Genomic DNA, 22,564 nt, shown 5'->3' with positions numbered 1-22,564 from the left:
TTTACCATGGGGTCCTGAGAGCTGTTCCTACCTTTCTGATTGACCAGCCTTAGTAAATCTTATCATTTAGTACGCACTCCTATATAAGGTAGGCAAATATTCTCCAATTTTACACATGATGTAACTGAAGCCCAGGGAGATTAACAAATGATTGAATCCACTTCTAATAGGAAATTTGCGGCAGAGCTGCTAACACAGCCCATCTATCTTCTATGAATGATTCATGTCTCATCTAATAGATAGTACATCTCAAAGAAAATGCTTCAAAGCTATATTTTTAAATACGTCATCTGCAGAATGGGATTTCTCATACTTGCTTAACCAGCTAGATCTAGTGCAGAGGTGTCTAACAACCAGCCTGCTTGATGGATTTATGTGACCTACATGTCATATTCAGAGTTCACAGAATATAAACTTCAATAAAAAAATTAACCATCATATTTCTGAAAAAACTCTTTCTAATATAGAGCTAGGTGCAGTACTCTTTTTTGGTATTTCTATGGCCCCTATTATTGTGGCATCTAAGCACCTCACAATTTTTAATGAATTTACCCTTGCAACATCCCATGGGTTAGGAAAGTTCTATTATCACCATTTTACAGATGCAGAACTAAGGCACAGAAAGGCTAAATATGCCCAGCGTCACACAGGAAAGTCTCTGGCAAAGTACAAGCTTGAACCAGGCCTCCCAAATCCTAGTTTAGAATCCTAATCTTTGAACGGTCCTTCCTTTCTAATATTTGCAAACAGGCTAAAATAATGATTTTGAGAGGTATGAAGTCTCCTGCACCCCACTCATCTCACTGGGCTGTTGACTCTAAAGCCTAATGACAACGCTTCCAATTTCAGCATTAACTGTTTCACTACTGATCATCTGAGCAGAATGAAGTATGGTGGAGTGAGGCTAACTGGGGTTTAGAACTGAGAATTGCTCGAGGGAGAAAGAAGGAGACACAAAGACAGGAGAGAGAGGGAGAGAATGAAAGTGAAACAAAGGACAGAAATAGGATAGATATGGAATATTTCTACAGATGTTTGACAAGATACAGCTCTTGCAGCATTGGCTGTTGTGCGAGTGTGCTATTCCACTGCCCACCCTGTTTTGGTATGGTGGCCCTGCTGACATGCCATTCTCCTGCTTCTCCCAAAATACTTTAAGTAACATATAACTATAATCAAGTTATATTCACTTTCTTGGGGTCCAGTCTTTATAAAAATATAATCTCCTTGGGCCCACCTGGCCCAAACCCTATCCCCTCGTTAAGGGAGTCCACAGCCTTCCTTCATGAGGCTGTGCAGTGCTTCAAGCCAGTTTCCAGAGAGCATTAGTAGCTGGGTTCCAGTGCTGTTACACTGTCTCCTCCATTAACAGTTTGGTTTTTATACTGTTCAGGAGATAGGTGTTAATCAGGGAGCTGGGCCCTATTTCCCTGTTTGTCTGCTGCTCCCTTAAACACCTGGTCCTTAAAAAGGCCATGTTGTGGCTTAGGGTTGGCTGCATGTAGAACCACTTCCTTAAAGGGGGCAGACCACCCTGTTACAGTCCCTTTCAGCTTGGAGAGACCACAAGCACTGCACAGGACTAAAGCAAACATCCCTCCCTTTATTCTACATTTATTGGCTCCCACAGAAACCAAAGAGGTTTGGAGATATTCAAGATACAGAAGTTGAGAAGGGTTAGAGTTGGTTAATGCGTGGGACAAACAATTTCTATAGAGAGAATATCTGATTTTAAAAGAAAACAAGAGTGAAGGCACTCACAACAGCAATGGAGTTTTCAGGTCAGTTAAGTTGTCTAAATATCAATTTGAAATACTTACTCTCCCTGAGGCCATCCATTCAAATTTCAACAGGAATTGCTCACACATTCATCCTCATGGTAGATACACCAAATGTCATGCAGCTCAGTACCTGAGTTTTTCAGACCAAGCCTTAAAGAGACAGGACCAGATTCACTGGTACCCTCAGCTGCTTTGCACCACTTCAGGGATGCAGAGCAACCATAAACCCAGTTTCTCCAGCCAATTAAACTACTTTGCATCATGATAGCAGTGCAGCAAAAGCAACTAAGCTTACCAGTAAATCTAGCCCTGTGTTGTTAAGAAGGTTTGGAAGGAGATGTGGGAGTGACAGAACAGAAGGAAAGATCTCTCAAGTTCTCACCCTGACTAGTTTAATTTATAATTGTCTTCTATAAATTTATTCAAGACACAAACTGCTGTGCAAAGTGCCCCTTTCTGTAATCTGAAACACAGACTTCACCAAGATTTAAATACAGGATAAACTCAGGTACTGAAAACAAATTCATTAAAATTAGACTAGTTAACATTACGTCAATTTTATTCACATTTCAATCTGAATTCTATGAACAAAGAATAAATACTGCAGATTTCCCACCTCCAAGACATCTGCAGTAGGTGAATACTATAACCTTTGAGAGAGATTTACAGGGCACCCCTGTAGTTTTACAATGATTTTCTGGCATAAATTATAACTAATTGCCTTTCTATTGCAAATATTAACCAAATCTGGCTTTTACCTGAAGGTAATGGCACGGCCTCAAGGAAGGTTTGATTTCCTGATGAACCAGAGGCTTATCTAGGTTAAGTGATGACTTGCGATAAGCTTCTTTAGCCTGGCTTACTGTAAGTGTAGACCAAGAACTCCTTTTCATGTATTTACCATCAGGGGTCATTGCTAGCCCTTCACAAGCAGAACATTTCACATCATTGTTACTTTTGGAAGTCTTTAGTGAGAGATCTCCAAAGTGCCCCTGGAGAGCTTCAGGGTAGCAGTGGGAGATATGATCTACATGATGCCTATTAATCACACTAGGTGTGCGATAAGTGCTATCACTGTCCAAATTATCATCAGAGCTCCACCAGCTACTCATACCAGATTTATGCTTGCTCTCTGGTTTTCGCTCCTTACTTTTACTCCTTTTGCTGTGCTTGGAATGATGTCCATGATGATGGTCGTCCCCTCGACTGTCCCCCTTTGTCCCATTGACATTGCCTTTGGATGATCCTTCCAAAGAATGAGATTTAGTGAAAAGTTTCTGGACTGAATGAACAAGATGGCGTATTCTTCCTGGGCTTTCACTGCGTTGTTCTGCAGCTGTTGAGGTCCTCTGATATTGTAAAGTGTGAAACCCATCCCTGTGGAGAGGAAGTTGTTTCTCAAACTGATCCAGGAGATTGGCAGGAATTCGGTTAATCTTCGGGTTAGCGTGAGACATGGCGCAATCGTCCCTCGTTTCGTAATGTGAGCTGTAGTGCATTCTGGGGAAAGTGCTACTTGACATGTGATCGCCCATAACCATAGGCATCATCATGCATTCTGAATGGATGGAGCTTCGCGGTGAGCAGCGATGATGGTCCAGTGGGCAGCTTTCTGTAGGGCTGAGAAGATATGATTGCCTTGGCTCCTGCCCATGGTGGATATGATCATGGGTGTGTTCACAATCTTCAGGGGATGCTAAACCATAAGTATGAGCAGAACATAATTGTGGTTGGTTGCGACTACCAGATAATCCTTTCATGTTCCTCGGAGCAGGCGAGAATCTTTCTTCATTGAAGTGCTGAGAAGGTGACCAGGAGTACTGCTGGTCTGTTGACAGAACACACACAGTTCAGTATTGTAGATAATTAAAATATTAATTTTAAAAGTACAAATATATTATGAAAATTAAGCATTTTTTCATAGAAACTCAATGGAAGGTCACAGTTACCAATCAGGGACTCCAATCTCCAAATTAAAGCTGGTTAAATATTTGCTGCAAACAACTTATCTGGTGAATTTAAACCTTTTTTTCTTGTTTACGTTGTCTACAAACAGATCTAGCATTTTCTGAATGTGTTCATTATGCAAATCTACTCAAATAATTTTGATGGATACATTTTGAGTGTTCAGTTAATTGATATTTTGACTTCACTACTCAAGCTTTGTGACGGGTCACCTAAGTCACGTGGTATTGTTTCTGGTCCCCAATTAGATGACCATATCCTTATAAACTGTTTTGTCACAAACTGAACTTCGTTTTTTGATCAAGTGAATCTCAGCTACAGACCCCAAATTTGCTATTCAAAAAAACATATATACAAACTAAACTACAAGCAATAAACAGCAAATAATAAAGGACAATGAACACACTGAATTCAACCTGGTTTCCATGTTCCTAAACTTTTCATGAGCAGGTGTCTGACACTATTTGAGCATCTCTTATCAGTAAGTCTATGTTTTAGTCATGAGTATTTTTAGTAAAAGTCATGGACAGGTCATGGGCAGTAAATGAAAATTCACAGCCTATGATCTGTCCATGAGTTTTATTATATACTCTGACTAAATGTTGGGGGGAGGGGCGGCTCGGGAGGGCAGTCCTGGGGGGCATCATGGGTGCTGGGGAAGCGCAGCCCGGAGGACACCACGGGTGCTCAGGGGCACAAGTGCTGCGGGTACTGGAGTGGGAGGGGGTTGACAGGGCTGGGGCAGATTCCCTACCCAGCTCTTGGGAAACAATTCCCCCAACTCCTAGCTTCACACGCTGCCTCGGCTCCACCCCACACCACAGTTCGGCAGCTCCCATTGGCTGGGAACAGTGGCCAATGGGAGCTGCAGGAGTGGTGTCTGCAGGTGGAGGCAGCATGTGAAGCTAGGATCTGAGGAATGGAATTTGCTGTTGACCTTCTGAGGAGCCCCCCCAAAGTAAGCACCACCCCAGACCCCAACCCCCAGCCCTGAGCCCCCACAAAACGCCTGCTGCTGGGAGATGGCGGCCCCCAGGCCAGGCGCACTGACCGCTGCAGAAGATACGGAGGTCACAGAAAGTCATGGAATCCATGACTTCCGTGACCTCTGTGACAAACACGGAGCCTTACTCATCAGCTATCCAGATGCACTCACATAGTAGTCACTTTCTTATACTGTACAGTCATTTCCAAAACATACTATTTGTCCCAATTATACATTTATCCCAGAGTACTGTAATGAGATAACATTTCTTTCAACCACTCTGTGTTATTGCTGGTGACAGCAGATACCATATATCTACATGCAGAAGCTACCGCTTCTATAATAATTAATTATTTGCTCCTGTAGTTTTTGTAGTAAAGTTGTGGCTACTAAACAGGAATGAAGGTATATGATATTCAGTTTTTGATTAATTCCTCTCCTTTTCTTATGCAAGTTCTTGCAGCTGTCAAATTTGGCAAACAAAAATTTGAAAACCCAATACTTCAGTTTGATTTAGGCATTCATATTCCTCCTCAAAATTCAGCTTATTAAGGCAAACATTTCAAAAGTAGATAAATATCTAGGCTATTTAAAACCAATCATCTATGCATTTGAGAATTTAAACTTCCAACTCACTTCAGCACCGTCTTTCTGCAAACTTGCTCTTGAGAACACAGTAATGGCTAAGTTACTGCAGGTGCATGCTACAAACAAGTAGAGACTTCAGTGGAAATGGAAGCCAGAGAATAAGCTGCTTGTCATAATCTGACATCAGGAAACAGCTTTCAAAGGTAACACAATAGTGAAGGAGCAGCTGGAGTGATCTTTATACACCTGTGAAAAGTCTCTCCCTCCTCCGGTCCCCATTGGTGGTCTAAAAATCAAAGCCTGGCTCTGAATACAGGCAAATGGGTAACTTCCTCTTTGCAAATAATACAATACCCATGATACAATAGCTATTCATTTATATTCTTTGGCAAGATCAAAGTTATAACCAGAGCAGTCTGGTATATTGGGAGATACTTAAGTAATAATTTATTATATTTAATAGAATTTTAAGCAAGGACAGTTTTAAAGGAAATCCAATATTCAATTAAAATAACAAAATCTTATTCTGCATCTTGGGTGAAATTCTGAACTCACAAAAGTCAAAATTGACTTCAACGGAATCAAGATTTCATCTCCCGGCTTTACTGTGGTATTATATTAATCTTTCTCTACTCTTTTCTACTTCTGTTTTGTTTATATCAATCTATTTTACCTATTTCTGGCTTATCATATTAAAATGAAAACTCATTCTTCTATACATAGATTCTAGTCTATTGTACTGTTTAGCTCAGAATCTCCTGCACAAATATGGCTACACAAAAGAAACAAAAATAGAAATGTTCCACTGGAATGACCTAATTTTGATTATCCAATGAAAAGCAGAACTATTATATAGACAAAACAGTAAACTTTTATAGCAGTCCATTTGGATTTAGCCATATCACTAGCAGAGTATTTAATGGTAGCTAACCCACTATATCACCAACTAGTATCATGAGAATAGTAATGCTCCGTGCTTTGCATTTATAAAGCATCTCCCACCACAGGATCTCAAAGAACCTAACAAACATTACTGAATTAGTCCTCACAACATCTCCATGAGATACTGTAGGTATTACTGACCTCTTTTTTAAAGATGGAGAAACTGAAATAGACACAAACTGATGGCAACTTTTCCCAAAGTGGCCAGTGCTTTTAGTTGACAGCCCAAGAACAGTGAAAGAAGGCCCCTCGGTCAAATCAAGAAACTAGCAAAAGTTAGGGTTGCCAGCCTCTCAGATTGGCTAGGAGTCTCCTGGAATCAGCCTCAATCTCCCTGTGACTATTAAAGGCAATATGGGAGATTTTAATAGGCCAAAGTCTGGTTGGCAGCGCAGCAGGGCTAAGGCAGGCTCCCTACCTGCCCTGGCTCCGAGCGGCTCTCAGAAGTGACCGGCAGGTCCCTGCACCCCCTAGGTACAGGGCGGCCAACGGGTCTCTACGTGATGCCCCCGGCCCGAGCGCCAACTCCACAGCTCCCATTGTCCAGGAACCACGGCTAATGGGAGCTGAGGGGGCAGTGCCTTCAGGCAGGGGCAGAGCATTGAGCCACCTGGCTGCCCCTGAACGTACGAGCCAGACATGCCAGTCGCTTCTGGGAGCTGCCCGAGGTAAGTGCCGCCCAACCAGAGCCCGCACCACAGAAGGCTGCAAATATTTTCAGCTGGCTACAGCTCTAGGGGTGTGATCACGTTAGAATCGGTGATCTAACAGTATCTTTTCCATTTCTAATGGCTATGATTCTTGCACAGTAAGACTGCACATGATTGGGTATAATTGCCTGTATATTGTTATACTGTATAAATCACATCTTTCACATACTTGGGTGGGATTTATGTATTTTTGTCACAATTAATTGTGTTCCTGTTGACTACTATGCAATTTTATTACAAAGCATATTTTAAAAAATTAAAAATTAAAAAAAAAAGATTTTTCTTCCAAGGAGAAAAGCTTATAATAAATACAATTCATAATTACATTGATATGCAAACAATCACCTACACCAAGGTCCCAAATCATTCAGCTAAGGGCTCTACTTTGGACACAAAACAGAATGCTCTTGGGCATCACTAGTGTCCCATTACCAGTCCTCTAAAGAATTTCATTTACTTATTTACTTTCACTATGAATTTATCAAATTCTTGGAGTTTGCCCTGTACATTCCCTCTCCTCAGTCTCTGCCCTACTCCTAAGGACCCAAGTACTTGGCCTAATTTGAATATCAATGTCAAAGCAAGCTTAAAAAATCATAATACAAACAAGCCAGAATGTGGCAGGAGTTTTGCCCTGTTTCTTAAAGGCGACAATAAAAATGAAAGAATGATCTAATTCAGTCACTTTTCTACAAGAGCAGGCCGTATGTGTTCTTATAACAATATTTTACAGTTTTTCCTAATTGAGGATACTAATGTCTCCTAAAAAGAAAGCTGCACTGCCAGTTAGCATACAAAACCAAGGAAGCTTTGAACTTAGCAAATTAGAGTAATCAAACCAGTTTGGCCAGAGTAACTAGGGGCTGAGGAAATACATCACGCTAATCCTGCAATAAGAGCAGTGGCTTTTATTGGAGTTCTATTGGAGAAAGAGAGGTATCTTTCACTCACTTCAAGGGAATTTGGATGAGGCCATTAGAGACAATAGGACTAGTCCATATATACGATTTATTCCTTTCATAGCATTGACCCAGATATATGTTGGCATATATGGATAGCATATAAGGATGGCATTTGACCCTTAGTTTGAAGACTTATTAGCAATTTTTAAAATCCTGTAAAACTCTTTAAAGTTGCCCTTTCTATGCTATGGAACACTGTATGAAGATTCACCAAACAAACTCTGATGGATGTCAGAATTGCATCATTTCCTATCCATTCCTTCTCTTCCCCCATTACAGCATCTGTCCCCTCCTCTGCCTTCTTCCACCTTCTCCTGGGTATGTCATTCCACTTTTCAATTTAAAAAATGCTGCTCTTTTATTTCAAGTAGCTGCTAGGCTGTTCTCTTCCCTCTAAGCACTGGCCATAATTCTTGAGAACATGCCAGTTTCCCTACCTTGTGTCAGCATCAAGGGAGGGGAGGCAGCTAGCATCAGCTTTAATTACTGAGAGCATTGCTTGAAATTGTGAAGTAGCTCTGTTAACATTAGTGTGCTAGAGCAAGAGGCCTGAAAACCTTGAATGAAAAATCAAGGCTCAGCATCTGTAACTTCCTGGAACTCTGCTATTTGCTAAAGGGAATCAGTGTGAAAACAACTGGAAATGTCTCAGACATTCAAAGCAAGTATCTGTCACTGCAAATTTAGCTCTACAGATTTGTCTGTATGTCTCATATTGAATGCAAACTGAAAAAGCATAAAAAAGGATAATGCCTGGAAATAATAAACCATACGCAATACTTACCCACTTGTATTGGAAAATTGCTGTGATTTCCATTGAAAAAATATTTTATATTTGCAAATGGTTCATCAGTCAAGCAACACACTAAACTGCTCACATTTTAAGTAGACTAGTTCTTTATTTCTAAGTATGCCATGCAAATAACTTAGGAGCCTAACTACAGCCCATTAGAGGGACTGTGGCACACTAGTAGGAGGAAAAAGAACTAACAATAATAAAAAAAAGCTTGCATGGATGTTTTGCCAATATACAGAGGGAATTTAAAAGAATTCCTTAATTTTTGCAAAATATTCAGGACCTCTATCACTTAGGGCCTGAGCCAATGGTCCTGATCTGAAGAGGTGCTGAGCAACCACATTTCCAGATGAATTCAATGGAGCTGCAACTGCTCAGCACCTCTGAAATCTTGTCATAGGTTTCAACTGGAGCAGGAACAGCCCCTGGGGCCCATTCCTGCAGCCATTGTGACTTTAATGGGAGTTTTGCCGGCATAAGAACCCAAGAGCAATTGTCCCCTGTTAAATTGTTTGCTTATAACTTATTCCAGCATTGAAAGTGAACCTTTTGTTGGTTGTAATGGTTGACTGACTGGCCAACTGGAAGGAACAAATACTGGATATGTCCCACGGAGCTATTCTAGTCTCATGAGATTTCCAGCCTATTTATGGAGACCAAAGAGGTTCATATAACATTTACATAAGCATCCAAATCATATGGATGCTTACCTGATCTGAATCTCTGAATTTCAGAAATTGGCTTTTACTACTTTTATACTCACTCTGCAGCTGAATTTGCGAATGAGGATGTGTGTGCAATATGCCATATGTATGGATCCAGGAGTAACACAATTGCAATTTCATCCAAACCAAACATTTATGCACTAAGACCCCAATTTTGCAATTCATCCTGCATGGGTGCATCTCTTGTCCTGCACAGAACCCCAGTGAGATATATTCAGTGAATGGGGCTGAGTATGGGTTCAATGGGTGACTGATGCACAGTGAACTGCAGGATTAAGGCCTTAGTTACTTTGGTGTATATTTTAATAGAAAGGAAATTCAAGCTCTTTGAATTGCTCTGTGGTATGATAAAGATGTTGCAGGGAAGGGATACCTAATATTAAATCTGGATAAAGGTTTTGATAACCCAAGATAATGGTGTGAGGCACAATATAAAAGATGTCTGGAGATAGGATACAGGCTCTGTAACGCCTCTGCTAGATTATTGTGAAGCTGCAGTAATGTAAGGGAGCCATACATCCTACCTTTAGACTAAAGGTAAAGCACCAGATTGTTCTTGCTACAGTGAAGGGAACATGAATAAATTTTTGAAAAGTGCTTTTGTGACTTGGGAGGCTAAATCCCATTTTCAAAAATGATTTTGGTATTTAGAAACCTACATACCATTGAAATTCATTGAGACTAGGGTTCTGTCTGAAGTGCCTGAGTCACTTTCAAAATTGGGTTTTAAGTATCTAAATCACTTGGGTACTTTTGAACATTTTACCTCATGTCTCAATTGTAGGCAATCATCATCATTAGGGCTGTCAAGCCATTAAAAAAAATAATTGTGCAATTAATCGCACTGTTAAACAATAATAGAATACCATTTATTTAAATATTTTAGATGTTTTCTAATTTTCAAATATATTGATTTCAATTATAACATATAATGCAAAGTATACAGTGCTCACTTTATTTTTTCATTACAAACATTTGCACTGTAAAAAACAAAAGAAATAATATTTTTCAATTCACCTAATACAAGTACAGTAATGCAATCTCTCTATCATAAAAGTTGAACTTAAAAATGTAGAATTATGTACAAAAAACAACTGCATTCAAAAATAAAATGATGTAAAACTTTAGAGCCGACAAGTCCACTCAGTCCTATTTCTCGTTCAGCCAATCACTCAAACAAGTTTGTTTACATTTGCAAGAGATAATGCTGCCCACTTCTTTGTTACAATGTCACCTGAAAGTGAGCACAGGTGTTTTCATGGCCCTGTTGTAGCTGGCGTCGCAAGATATTTACATGCCAGATGCGCTAAAGATTCATATGTCCCTGGATGCTTCAGAAACCATTCCAGAGGACATGTCCATGCTAACAATGGGTTCTGCTCAAAAACGATTCAAAGCAGTGCAGACGAATGCATGTTCATTTTCAACATCTGAGTCAGAAGGTTGATTTTCTTTTTGGTGGTTCAGGTTCTGTAATTTCTGCATCCAAGTCTCTTTTAAGACTTCTGACCTCATCCCTCTCAGATTTTGGAAGGCACTTCAGATTCCTAAGCCTTGGGTTGAGTGCTGTAGCTATCTTTAGAAATCTCTCATTGGTACCTTCTTTGCATTTTGTCAAATCTGCAGTGACAGTGTTCTTAAAATGAACATATGCTGACTCATCATCTGAGACTACTATAACATGAAAGATATGGCAGAATGTGGTAAAATGGAGCTAGAGACATGCAATTCTCCCCCAAGGAGCTCAGTCACAAATTTAATTCACACATTTTTTTTTAACAAGCTTCATCAACATGAAAGCATGTCCTCTGGAATGGTGGCCGAAGCATGAAGGGGCATACGAATGTTTAGCATATTTGGCACATAAATACCTTGCAATGCTGTCTACAAAAGTCGTATGTGAACACCTGTTCTTTCTGGTGACATTGTAAATAAGAAGTGGGCAGTATTATCTCCTGTAAATGTAAACAAACTTGTTTGTCTTAACGATTGGCTGAATGAGAAGTAGGATTGAGTGGACGTGTAGGCTCTAAAGTTTTGTTTTTGAGTGCAGTTATGTAAGAAAAAGAATCTACATTTGTAAGTTGCACTTTCATGATAAAAAGATTGTACTACATTACTTGGATGAGGTAAATTGAAAAATACTATTTCTTTTGTTTATCATTTTTACGGTGCAAATATTTGTAATAAAAATAATATAAAGTGAGCAATATACACTTTGTATTCTGTGTTGTAACTGAAATCAATATATTTGAAAATGTAGAAAAACATCCAAAATGTTTAATAAATTTCAATTGGAATTCTACTGTTTATCAATGCGATTAAAACTGTGATTAATTGTGACTAATTTTTGAGTTAATCGCGTGAGTTAATCGACAGCCCTAATCATTATATAAAAAATACCTCTCCTTTTGGGCCCAATCCTGCAGCTTTCTTATCCCACTGACTTGAGTGGAACTACTTGCATAAGTCAAGGATGCAAGACAGAGCCTTTCAGATGTAAGTTTACCTCCTCATCTTCTTATACACAGATTTCATGTCAATTTAAGTTATTTACATCCGTTAAAGATATTGGACATTCAGTTCTCACTCGTTCTATGCTAGCGGACATATTACAATGTTGTCCTTAAAATGTACATTCCTATAGAAATTCTTCTATAAATAGTATAACTTAACTGCCTGTTCATTGCACCACAGTAAAAATATACGAAATGGACCTTGCACAATGCCCAAGTAGGTTCACAAATGTATGGACATCAGAAATTCCAATCGTGAATCTGATGTTATGGTTTCACGCACACTTAGAACTTACTGTAAGTAAAAGAACTGGAATTCACAGGTTTGCAAATGCTATGGGGTCTGATCCTGCAAGCCCGTCACATGCAGAACTCCCATTTAAGACTGGCCCCTGTAAATCTTTATGCACATAAGTAACTTTACACACATGAACAGTCCTACTGAGTTTAATGAGACAACTCATGTGCATAAATGCATGCAGGACTGGACCCTAAGTCAATAAGAGCTCTGCACATGGAGGAATTGTAGAATGGTACCATATGTTGGTGTTTTTACAGACACTTTTCTGCAAAGCTGACTGCACTTAAATCTACAGTACATTTAGCCACAGAAGAAAGGTTACCTTTTCAAAGAAGAGGCCCCAAAACTTCATTTTTTTACATGAAAATTTGGATTCCATAGAATACAACAAAATCTGTGAAAGTAATAATAATACTTAACACTTAGCACTTCACAGTGCTTTACGATTTCAAACTGCTGAACAAACGTTTCGTTACCCTTCACAATATCACTGTGAGGGAAGAGGGAAGTGAGCAAAATGATTTTTTAAACCCATCATTTTTCACAGAATCTGTCCATGTGTGGAATCTAGTGAAAAAATATGAAGATCTGCATTTGACAAGACCATAAAGCACTGGCTTTTGCTAACCCGTGTAAGTGTCATCTTAGAAAGAGCTAAACTAACATCAGTTATTTCCTGCCACCTTCTAGAGACACAGCTGTTTGGAACTGAAGTATGAATACTGTGTAGTTAGTAGGCCAAATAGAGCCTGGAAGTAAAACTTCAAACTCCACTGACATCACTGGAATCACAACTGATTGTTCCAGGGCTGAGTTTGGGAAATTCACCAGTTCACCAGGAAACTCAGTAAGAAAGGACAGCAAAATCAATCTGTTAGTCAAATTCAAAGACCCATATGAATTTGTCCACTATTCTCCATGTACAGATGAAATCCTGGTCCCATTAAAATCAAGGGCAAACTTCCCATTGAGTTCAGTGGAGCCAGGAATTCACCCTAAATGCTTACTGAGAACGAATCTCAGCTACTTTATTCAAATATCCAATTATAATAAAAACACAGGATCAACTTTAGCTAGGGTTGAATATTATCAAATTGCAATTTGAGCTTGATTGGTACAAGTACATTAGAAGCCTCAACAAATCATGCAATACAAGGAAGTAACCCTCAACAAACTAGACATTTACATGGTACAACTCCAAGCAAGCATTGTTTGACATTTACCAGGCCAAATCATTTAGCAATGGCTATCAGTTTTAATCAATTTTAAAATTTCTGTCAGATGCCATTTCAAGCCTAATGGGTAGCAGATTTGCTTAAAGTGGAATTGAGTGAACAGGAGGTTGCTGTAGTTAATAGACTTTTATGCAAATTCCCCCCAGATACATGATAATGTGACCACAGAAAATGGCCATTTTGGGAAAAGAACTTAAAGGTATCATTGACTGATTGATTCTCAAAGTGTTCCTATTTCCCTATTTTAATGTGATTTATTTAAGAAAACGTGGACCATGATAATTTTTCAGATTGCCTATTTTTTTACATCATTCAACCAATGATGTTCCCTAGTCCTACAATATCTGTCTGATTGAATAACCAGTCCCAGTGGTATTTATGATGTCAAGTTAAAGACACACATTTTTCTTCTTTTTTCCCCTTACGTTAAATAAATCTAAAGATTTAACCTCATTCTGTTGGAGTGGGAGAATTATGACGGAAATGGAAAGGACAGGACAGGAGTTATTAGTGAGTTGCTGAAAAGGAGGAAAACAGGATGGTGGCTAATTGAGGGTTACAGAAGGTGAGGATCCAGCTGGAAGAGTATCAGAAAATAGTTTGATTTTTCTGAATCGAGGCAGAATGTTCAGTAGTGAAAACCTGACTCTTCTGAAGTAAATTGGCATTTCTGAACCTCATCCTAGCAGCGCTCCTCTGTGTGACTTCAGAAATATGGGAGCCTGATGTAAGAGAAAATAAAATGCAGGCTCACTTAAACTACTTCCACGTCAGTTCACTGTGTAAGCATGATCTACCATTTGCACCTCTATTGTATATTACAATAATGTACTTTTCACAATGCATAAGTGCTTTCATAAAGCTCTTCTGGCCTGATATATAGTGGATACCATTTAGAGGCCGGCATTTGCCAACAGTTATAATGCAATGGTATCTGAAATATATATCACAAGTCTCCCCTATACTTAGACACCTACAAATGTTGAATTTTTAAATGGTAATAGGTACATAATATATTTTATTTTTCCAATGCAGTTTATAAATATGCTGTATTCATACCTCTTAACTAAACTCAGTGAATAGGCAACACGACAGCAGATGAAATTTTGTGGTAATAAATGCAAAGTAATGCATGTTGCATGGAAAAATCTGAATTACTCATACATCTAACTGGGTTCTAAAGTCACTGTAATCATCTCAGGAAAAGGACATGGCATCCTGCTCAATGAAGGCCTCTGCTCAACATAGAGCTGTAGTCAAAAAGCTAACAAAATGCTAGACTACACAAGAAATGGGATGGAGAAAAAATATGGAAAATATTATGAAGATGTTATATAAAACAATGGTTCATCCTCCTCTGGAATACTACATGCAATACTGGTCACCCCATCTCAAAAAGCTTTTCAGATTAGAGGGGGTTCAGAGATGAACATGAAAAAATTACTAGGGCATAGGAAAGCTCTCATCTAAAGAAAAATGGAAAAGATAAGGATTGGCAAGAAAATGATTAAGAAGAGACTCAATAAAAGTATACAAAAATAATGAATGGTATTGAGAGAGTGATTAAAGAACTTCTACTCTCACTGTCTCATAACACAAAACCAAAGGGACACTTAATAAAACAGAAAGCAAGAAATTGAAAATTGATAGAAAATATTCTTTCACAGACTGTGGAACTCATTGCCTCAGGCTGTCGCTGAAGTCGAGAGCTTAGCAAGATTCAAAGAGAAATTTCACATTTATATGAATAGCAATAACATCCACAGCTATAACAGTAAGAACTACAACAAGAAGTTTTAAACAGGATATAAAGCTCATGCTTCAGAGTTTAAGCCAATCTCTGAATATTAAGGGCTATGTGGAAACTCCCCTAGAGGATAGATTATACCACCTCTGCCTATTGCAGGGTTTCTTGTACTTTCTTCTGAAGTGTCTATCACTGTCCTCTGCCAGTGTTATAGGATACTGGAGTACATGGACCACTGCTCTGAGCCAATATGGCAAATTCATATTTTGAGCTGCACTCAGCAACAGCATAGAGCCTCTTAACTTCAGCAAGAGCAGATGCTCCTTGAACAGCTGAGAAGAGATGATAAAAGATAGGCACAGGGGTGGAGCTGGCATTGCAATGGAGGTAACCAGCTGGCTGCAACCACACACATGGTCTGGATTTCTGGTTGGTGCTCTCACAATCCTTTATCAAATCTAAGTCCTGAAAAGGAGGAACTAACCGAACTTTTCCCAGCCTCATTAAGCCTTAAATCCCCAATGGACATTGAGAATTAAAAGACAACATCTGAGATGGTCTGGTTAGGGCAGCAGAGCAGAACTCAGGATACCTACAGACATTTTATACAGGTTTGGACAAGACACTTAATCTCTCTGTACCTCAGTTCCCCACCTGTAAAATGACTGAAGTAATCCTATTTAGTTTGTAAACTCTTCAGAGCAAGAATAAGGGACTATCTCTTACTGTATGGTATATAAGGCCCCACACAACGAGGTTCCAATCTAATTTGGGGCCATAGGTGTTACTGTGATACAAATAATAAATTAAAATATAGCTTTATCATAAAAAGACTGTAAATATCCAATCAAAAGAATGGGAACAAGTACACAGCATCTAATACAATATGACAACTGAGTAGTTCATGAGGGGGCACAGCTAAAATTAAACCATTCAGCATTCTTAGCCCTGCCTTGGATATGGCTGTCTAGTGGAACAAATCAGTGCCTCATTTGAATGCTGCATTATGCAGACATTCTGACAAGATATTGTCTAATATAAGGGTTAGTGAGAAAAGACTGGATAATAGCCCAGAATACCAATATCTATTCTTCCAAACACACTTCAAACTCTGATGAAATCAGTATTGGCCCTTGAATATGCAGCAACAGCACAGCAGCCTAGATAAATACAACACTACAGTGCTGAATATGAGTAAAAGAAAGTTGGAGTGTAATTGCTATGATTTTCCTTTGTTATTTGAAACTTTTCATTTGGATGGAGTTTGAGTGTTAGGAAAATGGCAAGAGAAACTGTGCCATTCAATCCTAGTTGTTTTACATATGAAAATATCAACACAGCTGGTGAATTGTCTTTTTAAGCACTTTGATCTGCTTTGGTAGAGAATTCCACCATGGACATTTGCTACAAAGTAATAGAACTTGTTACCATTAATGGCTCTTAAATATGCCAGCACATCAAAACAATGGTCCCTCATGGCTGACAACAGGAACTGCTTTAATGCCTGGACGTTGTAAGGCAAGTTTTATATGTTGTATATACTGTTCATAGAAAAGTATATTCTGAAAAACTGTCTATTTGTCTGTAACTTCTTCGTGTGCCTAAGCAAAGGGTGTTCTAATAAAATTAGTTTCTTTATTTAAAGACTGTCTTTATCAGCCTATGACTATTCTCTGTGCAAATACTGAGATTCCAAAATGGCCCCCGAAAGAAGAAAATAGAGATGCCTTAACCAGAACAAAGAAAAAGATGGTTACTCACCTTTGCAACTGTTGTTCTTCAAGATGTGTTGCTCATATCCATTCCAGTTAGGTGTGCGTGTGCTGCATGCACGTTCATCGGAAGATTTGTACGCTAGCAACACTCGGTGGGTAGGCTGGGTGCCTCCTGCAGAGGCGCTGCCATGGTGTCGGAGATATACCGTTGCCGACCCAACCGCCTCTCAGTTCCTTCTTGCCGGCTACTCTGACAGAGGGGAAGGAGGGCGGGTTTGGAATGGATATGAGCAACTCATCTCGAAGAGCAACAGTTACAAAGGTGAGTAACCGTCTTTTCTTCTTCGAGTGATTGCTCATATCCATTCCAGTTAGGTGATTCCCAAGCCTTACCTAGGTGGTGGGGTCGGAGTGAGATGTGGCAGAATGCAAAACTGCTGAGCCAAAGGCTGCATCATCTCTTGACTGTTGAACCAGAGCATAATGTGAAGCAAAGATGTGGACCAAGGACCAGGTAGCTGCGCGACATATTTCCTGGATTGGTACATGAGCCAGGAAGGCAGCTGATGAAGCCTGAGCCCTGGTAGAATGTACGGTGAGATGGCTGGAGGGAACATGATCCAAGTCATAACAAGTGCAGATGCATGCCATCACCCAAGAGGAGATCCTCTAGGAGGAGACAGGTAGGCCCTTCATTCGGTCTGCCACTGCGATGAAGAGTTGAGGCGATTTACGAAAGGGCTTCGTCCGCTCAATATAAAATGCGAGCACCCTACGGACATCTAGGGAGTGCAACTATTGCTCCCATCGTGATGAGTGCGGCTTCGGGAAGAAGACTGGAAGGAAGCTATCCTGATTGATATGGAAGGCCGATACCACTTTAGGGAGGAACGCTGGGTGTGGTCACAACTGCACCTTGTCCTTGTGAAACACAGTATACGGTGGGTCCACCATGAGCACCCGAAGCTTGGAGATCCGTCTGGCCGATGTAATGGCTACGAGGAAAACTGTCTTCCAGGACAGGTATAGCAGCGAGCAAGTTGCTAACGGGTCGATTGGTGGAGACATAAGCCTGGTTAAGACCAGGTTGAGGTCCCAGGTAGGGGCAGGGCGGCATACTTGGGGGTATAGGCACTCCAAGCCCTTGAGGAACCTGGAAACCATAGGGTGTGAAAACACTGAGCGGCCACTTTCCCCTGGGTGGAAGGTAGAAATGGCCGCCAAGTGCACCCTCAATGATGATACCGCTAGACCCTGCTGTTTGAGAGACCAGAGGTAGTCCAGGATAGTGGGGATCGAGACCTCGGGGGGAGTAACATTTTGCATTTTGCACCAGCAGGAAAAACGCTTCCACTTGGCCAGATATGTAGACCAAGTGGAAGGTTTCCTGCTATCCAGGAGTATTTGTTGTACTGAGGCAGAGCAGCGTAACTCTGACTGGCTCAACCACGCAGGAGTCATGCCGTGAGGTGAAGAGTCTGCAGATCTGGGTGGTGAAGTCTGCCGTGGTCCTGAGTTATGAGGTCTGGGTGAAGAGGCACAGTAATTGGACTGGCTACCGACAGGTCGAGCAACATGATGTACCAGTGCTGCCTGGGCCACGCTGGGGTGATCATGATCAAGCGAGCTCCGTCCTTGTGGAGCTTTAGCAGGACCCTGTGAACCAGTGGGAACGGTGGAAAGGTGTAAAGCAGTTGGTTCGTCCACGGTATCAGAAAAGCGTCCAAGATCGAGCCTGGGGAAAGGCCTTGGAAGGAGCAGAACATCTGGCATTTTCTGTTCTCGCGGGAAGCGAAGAGGTCTATGCGGGGAAATCCCCACTTCCGGAAAACAGAATGAATCATGTCCGGACGGATTGACCACTCATGAGAGTGGAAGGATCTGCTGAGTCGATCCGCCAGAGTGTTCCAAACCCCTGAGAGAAAGGACGCTACCAGGTCTATCGAGTGGGCTATACAAAAGTCCCAGAGTTGAATGACTTCCTGACAAAGGGGGGAGGACCCGTTTGTTTATGTAATACATGGCTGTTGTGTTGTCTGTGAACACTGAGACACAACGGCCTTGCAGATGCTGTTGAAATGCCTGGCACGCAAGGCGGACTGCTCTCAGCTCTTGGACATTGATGTGCAAGGCCAGCTCCTGAGATGACCAAAGGCCTTGAGTGCAAAGATGTCCGAGGTGAGCACCCCAGCCGAGAGATGGCGCATCCGTCGTCAGGGCCATAGAAGGCTGGGGCGGATGGAACGGCATCCCTGCACACACCAGGGAGGGTGTCAACCACCAGTTGAGGGAGCCTAGAAGTCTCGGGGGAACCATGAGAATCCTGTCTATATTGTGTCTCCCCGGGTGGTATACTGAGGAGAGCCAAGTTTGAAGGGGACGTAGGCGTAGCCTGGCGTGCTTGGTCACAAATGTGCAGGCACCCATGTGACCCAGAAGGCTGAGACAAGTTCGGGCCAAAGTGGTTGGGAATTTTTGTAGGCCTTGTATAATCGATATCATTGCGTGAAACTGTGGCTGTGGTAAGCAGGCCCTGGCGAGACTGGAGTCCAGAATGGCCCCAATGAACTCTATTCTTTGTGTGGGAACCAGAGGAGATTTCTCTAGGTTGATCATCAGGCCTAGTTGGATGAATAGGTCCTTGACGATGCCACGTGCCGCGTTACTTGGGTCTCAGGGGCCCCGCGAATGAGCCAATCGTCGAGATATGGGAAGACGTGTATGTGTCGACGACGGAGGGAGGTGGCGACTACGGTCATACACTTTGTGAACACTCTTGGGGCTGTGGAGAGGCCAAACGGAAGGACTGTAAATTGGAAATGTTGATGGCTGACCACAAACCTGAGGTACCGTCTGTGCGGAGGATAAATGGCAATGTGAAAATATGTGTCCTTCATATCGAGGGTGGCATACCAGTCTCCAGGATCCAAGGATGGGATGATGGTCCCCAGGGATACCATGCGGAACATCAACTTTATCAAGAACTTGTTGAGTCCCCGCAGGTCTAGAATTGGTCTGAGACCTCTCTTCGCCTTGGGGATTAGGAAATAGTGGGAGTAGAACCCCTTGCCCCTCAAGTCCTCCGGTACCTCCTCTATAGCTCCCATGGCAAGGAGGGACCATACCTCCTGCAAGAGGATTTGCTCGTGAGAGGGGTCCCTGAAGAGGGACGAGGATGGGGAGTAGAGGAGGGGCGAAATAAACTGAAGGCGGTATCCAAATTCTACTGTGCGTAAGACCCAATGATCTGAAGTTAGTTGGGTCCATGCAGGGAGAAAAGAGGAGAGGAGGTTGCAAAAGGGAGGGAAAGGATCCTGTTGAACAATTGGTACGTCGCCCTTGGGTGTGCCTTCAAAAGTTTGGTTTAGGTCCCGCGGGTGGTTTGGCAGGGCCGTGATTCTGACCCCCTTGGGGTCCGGACTGCTGTCTACGATTGCCTCGGCCACGCCTCCTGCCGAAGTCCTGCCGCTGTCTAGGCGGGGGGTAAGGGCGCTGAGGCTGGGGCTGGAAGGGTCTGTGCTGAGTCTGCGGTGTGTGCATCCTGAGCGAGTGCACCATCATCCTATTGTCTTTCAGACTCTGCAGCCTAGGGTCAGTCTTTTCCGAAAATAAGTCCTGACCTTTGAAGGGCAAGTCCTGTATCATATGCTGCAATTCAGGTGGAAGGCCTGACACCTGAAGCCATGATATTCACCTCGTGGTAATTCCTGAAGCCAGCGTTCTGGCTGCAGAGTCGGCTGCGTCTAACGAGGCCTGGAGAGAAGTTCTCGCCACCTTCTTTCCTTTCTCCAAAAGGGCCGCAAACTCTTGACGCGAGTCTTGGGGGACTAGCTCTGTGAATTTCTCAATCGCCGCCCAGGTGTTATAGTTATAGCGGCTAAGCAGGGCTTGTTGGTTTGCCAACCTCAGTTGGAGGCCCCCCGCAGAGTAGATTTTACGACCCAATAAATCCATGTGCCTAGCCTCCTTTGCTTTTGTGGCAGGGGCTTGCCGGCCATGGCACTCCCTTTCGTTAACCAATTGGATGACTAGGGAGCAGGGTGTACGTACAGGTACTCGTACCCCTTAGAGGGCACCATGTACTTCCTCTCAACTCCCCTAGCCGTGGGCAGAACAGATGCTGGAGACTGCCAGATGATATCAGCCTTCGCTTGGATCGTCTGAATAAATGGTAAGGCCACCATTGTGGGAGTGTCAGCCGACAAAATATCTACCACTGGGTCCCCTATCTCTGGAACCTCCTCCACTTGGAGGTTCATATTCAGGGCCACCAGTCTCACGAGGTCTTGATGTGACCTTAGGTCAATTGGAGGAGGACCCGAGGAGGATGTCCCCGCCACTGCTTCATCTGGAGAAGAGGGAAAGTAAAGGCCAGGGACAATCGGGTCCTCCGTTGTCTCGTGGACTTGGGTGACAACCAGCTCCGGTGGGACCTGAGGGTCTGGTGCCTGAATGGGAGCATTCTCTGTAGCTGCAGGAGGGGGGCAGCTAACAGTAGCCTCCGGCATCCGGTGCTCCAATAGTACGGAGCGTGATGGCACTGGAGGTCAACCTTGGGCTTGGTGATAAGCCCAAGGTGTCCAGAAGGACCACTGATGAGGTCCTTGGTCTTGAGCCTGGGTCTCTTGGAAGATACGGCTGGAGACATCTAAGTCACGGTCCTGTGCATAGGAAGCACTGTCCGCATGGGATGACATAGATGCATGGCGAGACGGGTAGTCTGTCTGTACGCTGCAGTGGAGAGCGGTACTAGGTGGTATACCGGTACTGGGAACAAGACCGGGACCTGCGACCGGAACGGTGCCAGGAGGTCGACCAGGACCTCGAAGCTCGACGCCGGGAGCGGCTGCGAGAGGTGCGGTGCCGTGAGCTTGATCAGTACCGAGAGTACCGGGCCGGTGAACGGGGTCTTGAATGGTGCCGCGAGTGCAACCGGTACTGAGATGGAGAACGGTACCGGGACTACGAGCAGCATCGGGACCAGGATCGGCGATGGGACCGAGAATGCCGGCGGGACCGTGATCGTGATTGGTGCCTCTCAGTGGTGCCGACGGAGGATGGTCTCAGTAGGGCACGCTTGCCTATGAACTGTATAACCCGCACCAGCAGTGCCGGAGGTTGAGGCAGTGCAGACTCCGTCAGTGCAATCAGTTCCCTTGCCGTAGAGAATGCCTCTGGCATGGAGGGAATAGTAAGCTCAACCACGGCATGTGCCAGGGAGCTGTCAGGCACCAGATTCGACGGCTCTTGCGGGACCGGAATCGACAGTGCTGAAGTTGTCAGTGCCACGGCAGTTGTCAGTGCTGGGTGGTCCGACTTAGGCGGGTGCGCCGACTGCGGCGTGGACATGGAAGCCGCAGGGGTCTTATGTTTTTTCACCTGCAGGGAGAGGGAGGGGTGCCGAGCAGACAACTGTGCCGGCGACGGTTGGTGCCGAGGGGCCTTCGCGGTGCCGGTGCGCTCCGGTGCCGAAGATGCACTTCTCCCTGGTGCGGACTGTCCAGCGCTCGGTGCTGATGGTGGAGGAGTAAGAGTTGCCTCCATCAGGAGCTGTCTGAAACAAAAGTCCCGCTTCTTTTTGGTCCGTGGCTTGAAG

General features: G+C 42.9%; 1 protein-coding gene across 6 annotated transcripts in view; it reads right to left on the bottom strand.

Annotated features, from left to right (window-relative positions):
- The window catches only part of DLGAP2 (DLG associated protein 2), a 698,632-nt gene that overhangs the window by 115,470 nt on the left and 560,598 nt on the right, over nucleotides 1-22,564 (bottom strand). For 5 of the 6 annotated variants that reach the window (XM_032798258.2, XM_032798257.2, XM_032798259.2 and 2 more), the window contains one exon: nucleotides 2,540-3,609. In XM_032798258.2, the coding sequence (XP_032654149.1) occupies nucleotides 2,540-3,609 (1,070 nt within the window). Of the gene's footprint in view, nucleotides 1-2,539; nucleotides 3,610-12,593; nucleotides 12,668-22,564 lie in introns of those variants that run through there. The other variant, XM_075063706.1, reaches the window with a different exon arrangement.

Source organism: Chelonoidis abingdonii, chromosome 3 (genome assembly GCF_003597395.2).
Source record: "Chelonoidis abingdonii isolate Lonesome George chromosome 3, CheloAbing_2.0, whole genome shotgun sequence".
NCBI classification, from domain to species: Eukaryota; Metazoa; Chordata; order Testudines; family Testudinidae; genus Chelonoidis; species Chelonoidis abingdonii.
Note: the sequence above shows the minus strand (reverse complement) of the source record. Positions and strands in the feature narration are given on the sequence as shown.